Below are 7,781 nucleotides of genomic sequence, written 5' to 3' on the forward strand. Positions count from 1 at the left end.
CACAATAATCAATATGTCGTTGGATTGATAAAATGATGGACAAATTTGTTATTCTTCAATTTTCATTATCACTTCATTGTTGAACAGTGAAAATTGAATAAAAGTTTCAAGGTCAAATTTTCACCAACAATGTACCAATCATATGCGAGCACGCCTGGCACAGACTTCATGAATAGACACCAACTGCCTGCTGAGATATCCAAAATTTGCCAGAATCTCCCCGTCCCAATAGGTCAACTAATGTTAGCTTCCATGAGTCTAGACTATTTTGATGTCTTGAAGGTGAAGCTTTTTCGGAAAGTTCGTAACCACCTCCACTATCAGACAGTATTACGTTCTGCTGTTAATATATATGGTAATGTTAATAAAACTGATGTCTTGAAGGAGAATATGATGGCACAGGCAACAGTACTGCACCGAGCAATGTATGAACAGAGCATTGGTTACTCGTCGTCTATCAGTGCAGGAAAACTCGATATTTTTGTGCAGTCAAGCCAAGTGAAAACTACATTGCCGCTTTTGACGCACAGTGGGGCGTGGAACACACTCGAATTGCCGTTTGAATTGTCTTCTTCTTCTTGTTTCGTATAGCAGCAAATATCAGAACTCAGTATGATTTTTCGGGTGCCGCAAAATACGCTGCGCCGCCGGGGGCAATAAAATGCGTTGTTTATTTCTGAACTCTACACTCTGTTTTTTTTCAGATTTATTCAAATAACTGAATATAGGGAATTTTAAAAGACAATAGAAAACCAAAATGCTCCGTACAGATCATTGAATAGGTAGTTAAACGAGCTGTACTGATAACTATATTTTACTAGCTTAATGAATTTAGTCCAATATAACAATACTAGTTGCATCCCGCGGTGCGGTATAGAGAAAACCCAAATTCATTTAATCTTGATATTAGAGTTCCGACATTAGTATTTGTATTTTTCAATTGATTTTTTTTTTGAATTAGCATTTGCAAGAAAATATTACTTTCCATAACCTTACTTGTAATTGAACAACGCTATGCAAACATTAATTGCTGAGGCTAATGTTGTGCATCACTCTAGCCCAGTTTATTTTCGAAGATAACAGACATATAATTTTCAAATATGGTATCTTCGTTGTTCTTTGGTATCTTGAAACTGATCAAATTTTTTCTGATGGATTCTGTATACTGATAAAATGTTTGAATTGACCTGAGTTGAATGTTAACATGTTCATAAAATTCTATGTCAATTTCAAATTAACTGTGAATATACATTTTCCACTAAAACTGTAATTCGTTATCGATATTTTTTCCACGAGCTTGTAACTGCAGGAAAAAAATTTATGTGACATCTTTGCCGCTTTGTGATCGGTGAGTGAGCCAACTTCAACAAGACAAATAGATATAGAAGGAAAGATCCGCTCGGCACAATGGTAGAGGAGGCGAATATCGTACGGCAAAAAATTGCTCGTTTGATGGGGGACGAAAAACTGGAAAAACGACTTCTCGTTCCGAATCTGAGGGTAGCATCTCTATATTGGCTCCCAAAAATTCACAAGAATCCAATAGCAATGCGCCCGATCTCCTCCAACATATGTACTCCAACGGAAAAAATGACTGCGTGGTTAGTTAGTGAAATTAAAAAATTCCTAATAAACCATGGTAAAACCGTAAAAAACGCTTTGGAACTGGTCGAGCAAATCAGAGACTTGCAAGTTCGCCGTAATGAAATTCTGGTGTCTTTCGATGTCGCTGCGTTGTTCCCAAGTGTGCCAGTCACAGATGCACTGCGAAGCCTACGTCATCATTTGGAACGTCAGCGTGTTCCAATAAATCAAATAGAAGCTTACCTTTCGGTGGCAGAAGTTTGTATGAAACAAAATGTGTTCCAATTCCGGGGAAAGTTTTACAAACAAGTCTTCGGACTTAGTATGGGCAGCAAATTGTCCCCGTTGCTAGCTGAGCTTTTCATGAATGACTTCGAAGTTGAATCACAAAAAGATAAACTCTTCCCCCGAGTTTGGAAAAGGTATGTAGACGATGTTTTTGCCCTTGTCAAAGAACGATATTTACCCCAAACATTAAACCTACTAAACTCAAAACACGCCTCAATAAATTTTACCGTTGAAAAAGAAAAAGATAAAAAACTGCCTTTCCTGGATTTGTTAATCACGAAAAAAGAAGACGGCACTTTGAAATTCGGCATCTATAGGAAACCGACGTCTACAGACCGCTACATAACAGTGGACTCCAACCACTTTGGCGCCCAGAAACAATCGGCCTTTCACGCCATGGCGCATAGACTCTTTAACATTCCTTCGGAGAAAGATGAATTTGAAGCGGAAAAGGACAGAATCTACAAAGCAGCCGAAGAGAATGGTTTTAACAGGATATTGGTTCAAAAAATACTTCGGAAACATGAACGGAAAAACACCGACAAGATGCAACCACACTTCAACCGGAAAAAGAAATCCCCACCAGAATCAGCTTGCCGTTCTACCCAGTTCTAACAAACCCAATCAAAAATATTCTAGAACAACAGGGTCTCGCAGTAGCACACAAAAGTGGCAACACACTGCGGGAAATTTTATGTAACCTGAAAGATAAGGTCCCCAGCGATGAGCAGCCTGGAATCTACCAGATTCCATGCAAAGATTGCACTGCTGTATATATTGGACAAACACGCCGCAAATGCAAAATCCGTCTAAAGGAGCATAGAAAAGCAGTTGAACACAATAAATTTTGCGAATCAAGCGTAGCGGCACATATAATCAGCCAAAACCATGAAATTGATTGGAAAAGTGCAAAACTGGTAAAACCAGTGCGGAAGGTGTCATTGTTAAATGCCTGGGAGTCGATGTATATCGCCAATGCTGAAAAACCTTTGATGAATGAGGATGATGCATCGATAATATCGCCTCTCTTCAACCTGATAAGGCAGAGAACGTAGGTCGCCACATTCCTCTCCAGACACTTGGTTAGCCGTAAGAGAAAATATAGTAATCAGTTGGACATCGGGCCTCGTCCTGAGTGATGAGCAGAATTTTGCTCGAAACCGGTCGACGGTACAGGTAAATTTTAATTTGTTTACTTGTTAGATTTAGTAAGAGTAATAAGTGTTGGTGTCTGGTCCTTGATATCGTTCGTCATATTAAGCTCTTACGGTAGCACGAAACAAGTTTAAAGTGGAATATAGAAGGAAGTTCAATTTCTACTAAATCGTACTCAATTAAATATTTTATGGAAGATTGCCTTTTCGCGTATTAAAGAAAATTCGCTGTATGAGAATGAAAGGTATTCATCAATGGTGCAGAAACCAAATTTAGGGGGAAATCAAGTATCTAACTTTTTTATTTTTGTAGATAGAAAACCTTGTTCTAACTCTGTAAAAAAAAGTTTTTCTCTAAAACATTGCTATAGAGCTCTAGACCCAAATTTCCTCCTAAAGTTGGTTTCTGGACCATTGTGAATGTTGAAGAGAATATTTTTTCTTCTAAGATAGAGTGCTGCAAAGAAATAATCAAAATACAGACCCCGTTCGATTTTGGCAACACGCCAGAATTTTTTCTGTTGCCAGAATCGAACCATGCCAATAATGAACGGTTCTTTTTTCACGACTTTTTTAACTTTTCAAATGGTCAAAGACGACCTCAACAGTAGAAATGGCAACCAATGAACTAGTTTAAGTTCCAAGTCTTTTGAGGTGTCGCTTGATGAATTTGGGCTGACGACCTAGATACTTGATATTACCACCCGAACCAAAATACCTGTCTTTTGGTAGATGTTGAGCTTAAAATGATTGGAATAAATAAAGCAAACTACAAAAGTAAAACGAGCTCAAATCAAACATAGTTTCAAAATAAAATTATAAAATTATTGTAATCCTACGTCAACTATGCGGTCGTGTCTTTGATACCACTCTCCTACTATTTTTAAAATAAAATCTGATTGCTGACTTTTATCGAAGAGCTTCAAAAATATTTGAACATATTTATTATCTTTTTCTAGTCTCTGTAAAAGTTTCATGGCAATTGTGAGCTGAATTATGAACAATTGTGTGTTTTCTTCTGTGGCTCAGTGTCATCCTAGCTCATTCATCGAAACTGTGAGCGACGAGAGTTTGGAGCAAGTTTGCGTCAGCGCTACCCTTAGGGAAACTAAACTGCTGCTGTGCGGTGTGTATATGCCACCAGATAGGAGCCACGATGTCAAGACTATCGATGCACACATTTTTTCTATTGGCGAGCTGTTTGATAAATATCGAGCTCGTATACGAATACCCAGCCGTAAACTGTGTATCTTCCATTACTCGTCAATGGAGGTGTGTATTTTTACGGCTGGGTATTCGTTTGCGAGCTCGACATGAATACCCATATCATGTTTGTCTGTGGTGATTATAATCAGCCACGCATCGTGTGGATGCCTGGTGCTGCCCCTGCTTCTGTTCGATTGCCTGCTGCTAGTGTGACGCTGAAAGACGGCATGGATTATTTAAATCTAAGGCAGCGAAACCATAACGATCGTACGCTGGAATTAGTTGTTTGTTCCTTTGACCATCAACTTACTGTTGATCAACTGTATTACACCGCTACTCCCTGTCGACCGCCACCACCCACCCCTAACTATCTCACTACCTACCGCCCGTTCTTATAGAACTGTCCCGGTATGTGCAGATAATGGTAGCAGATTGAAATACCGTAAAATGGATTTCGTCGCATTGATCGATTATTTGATGAGCTTCGACTGGAATTCAATATACGTTTGCACTGATGTTGACGATATGACTGCACGCTTTTGCGATATAATTGGTCAGTGGTTGAATGCAAATGTATCGCTAGCGAAGCGTCCCAACATCCCTGCTTGGAGCACGCGTCGATTGCATGAATTGAAACGGCTTCGAAACAATGCCCAGCGAAAATATCGCCGTTTGAAAACGCAGGTAGCGAGACGTAATTTCAAAAGCGCCAGCGACGAATACCGCCGTCTCAATAGAGAATTATACAAATCCTACGTATTACGTGTAAAGACAGACCTTAGGAGAAACCCCAAAGGATTTTGGAATTTTGTCAACTCCAAACGAAAATGTTCATAGGTGCCTGTAAATGTTCGCTTGGATGATCTAGACTCGACTTCAGAATCGGAATCGTGTGAGCTTTTTGCAACTTTTTTCGCATCAGTGTTTGCTGATAGAGCTGCCTCCGATGCCGAGGCGGATGTTGCGGCGGCTGATGTTCCGGCCGATTTGATTGATTTGGCAACATTTGAAATTACCACTGACTTGATAATGGATGCCGCAAAGAAACTTAAGCGATCTTATACTCCGGGGCCCGATGGCATCTCCGCTATAGTTATAAGCCGTTGTGCCAATGCGCTAGTAAACCCACTTCGCTGCATTTTCAACAAGTCGTTCGAGCAACGGAAATTCCCCGAGATATGGAAACAATCTTTTATGTTCCCAGTCCTAAAACCTGGTGATCTTCAAAATGTCAGAAATTGTCGAGGCACAACTAGTCTCTCAGCTGGTTTTAAGTTGTTCGAGATTTTTGTTAGTAACGTAATGCTCGATTCCACCAAAAATTACATCTCTACCGCGCAACATGGTTTCATGCCGAACCGCTCAGTTCATAGTAACTTACTGGAATTTACTTCGATGTGCATTTCACATATCGAGCAAAAAGCGCAAGTTGATGCCATCTACACTGATTTGAAGGCAGCTTTCGATCGTATTGACCATAACATACTTTTGCGTAAAATGTCACGGCTAGGAGCATCGCGTCCACTTGTGGAATGGTTAAGTTCGTATTTATGTGGAAGGATACTGCGTGTGAAACTTCGTTCTTGTGTCTCGTCGCAATTCACTAATAAATCGGGAGTTCCGCAAGGTAGCAATATGGGGCCTTTGCTTTTCGCTCTATTCTTCAATGATGCAATGCTACGGTTAGGAGTTGGCTGTAGGTTGGTATATGCGGATGATCTTAAGCTATATCTGGTAGTTCGTACAATCGATGATTGTCGTCGTTTGCAACATTTGGTGAATTAATTCGTCGAGTGGTGCCATAAGAACTGGCTGATAATTATTATTGGAAAATGTGAGGTAATAACATTCCACCGCATTTTAAACCCAATCATATTCGAAAACCGCATTGATGGACTTGAGCTGAGAAGAGTTGACCGTGTTTGCGACCTTGGTATTCAGCTCGACGCTAAACTCACTTTCCACCTACATCATGCCAGCTTAATTTCTGAGATTCATTGCAATATTTGGCCGTGACTTCAAAGACCCTCCCTGCTTCAAGGCCTTATACTGCTCTCTAGTACGACCACTTCTTGAAAATCGTGCTCGATCTGGTACCCTCATCAGTTAACTTGGTGTCTACAGATCGAACGTGTTCAGAAGAGATTTGTCCGACTGGCATTACGTGACCTTCCCTGGCGTGATCCGGAAAATCTTCCTCCGTATCCTGACCGCTGTCGATTACTTGGCTTCGACACGCTCGAACGTCGTTGCCAAAATATTGAATGGCGAAATAGATTCGCCGACGCTCTTGTTCCAGCTAAACTTCCGTGCCTCTCAACGTTCCTTACGTTCAACTGGCCTACTACAAACCGCATTCCATCGGACGTCGTTTGGATTTAACGAACCTATAACCGCTGCAATCAGGACCTTCTCGAGCGTAGAAGATTTGTTTGAGTTTGGCGAACCATCCCGCAAGTTTGTGTACATACTGTCAGATAAATTATTGAATATAATTAAAATTAAAACTTCTGTAGTTCAAAGTAGTTTTTCCGTTTTCTTAAGAATCTCTTGAGGCTCAGTCATTGCCTCGACAATAGAGAAAGGACTAATTTGATACTATTGTTATCCTTACGTGGTATTTTTCCAGATTTATTTGAAGCGAATAATTTTCGCTATGGCCCTTATAGTTTTGACTTTTTTTTTTGAAAAATAAGTCTTTCTGATTTTGGAGGAGTACGCCAGCAATTTGGTAAAAAACAAAGACAGGTTCTGCATTTTCAAGCCTCTACAATACTATTTCATAAATTTTGAATTGAATTTTAAATTATTTTCGTTGCCTGTGGTCTTTGAAAACGTAAGTTCTTTAAAATTGATTTTTGAAATTTCCAGCCTCAAGACATTTTCTCAAGCGGATTTTAAGCTTAACCCATTCCCGGTGGAGAAAAATCAGTTTTCACCTCAAACAATAAACTTTATACTCTTATTACTAATCAACTATATGCATAATTAACACAAACTGTATTGCATATTAAACATCAATCTATTCTCTAACAATGCTGAATAGTATCGTCGTGCAAATTTTAAGTATAATTGTTGAACTCAAATCAAAGTTTGAATGTCAGGTGATGCCATATGGCATCACACGCCGGGAATGGGTTAGGTTACAATTTTTTTTAATTTTTGCTTATTTTCTGTCGGTCTATTTCGGCCACTATTGTGTCAATCTCCGACACCCGGGGAGGCGACTCCGAGTAGAATCTTAACTAACAGCCCGTTGATTATCGGAACGGCACCAATGGCTTCAATTTCCCATGCGATAGAAGAATCTAGAGATTTCTCGCCTCAGAAAATCTCTGGAGGATTGAAACTAGATCAGTTTTGGCTGAGTGTGAGTGGAAACGTCACCACATAACCATCGACACCTATGGCGTTGGTGGTTGGTGGAGGCGTTACTTTAGATGGGTTTTAGATATTTTTCATCATAGTTTAGTTTTTGCCTATTTCAGGTTAAAATATAAAGCCTAATTGGAATCATTCTTGACTTCTCTGGCCTTCAAAATATTTTTT

At 39.7% G+C, this 7,781-nt stretch overlaps 1 protein-coding gene across 1 annotated transcript; it reads left to right on the forward strand.

Moving 5' to 3' along the window:
• The first annotated feature begins 1,407 nt into the window (after positions 1-1,407).
• On the forward strand, positions 1,408-2,487 carry LOC129716972 (uncharacterized). Its single transcript, XM_055666816.1, has one exon. The coding sequence runs from the start codon at positions 1,408-1,410 to the stop codon at positions 2,485-2,487; it is 1,080 nt and encodes a 359-aa protein (XP_055522791.1).
• The last annotated feature ends 5,294 nt before the right edge of the window (positions 2,488-7,781 follow it).

The sequence above is a fragment of the Wyeomyia smithii genome, chromosome 1 (genome assembly GCF_029784165.1).
Source record: "Wyeomyia smithii strain HCP4-BCI-WySm-NY-G18 chromosome 1, ASM2978416v1, whole genome shotgun sequence".
In the NCBI taxonomy this organism is placed as follows: Eukaryota; Metazoa; Arthropoda; class Insecta; order Diptera; family Culicidae; genus Wyeomyia; species Wyeomyia smithii.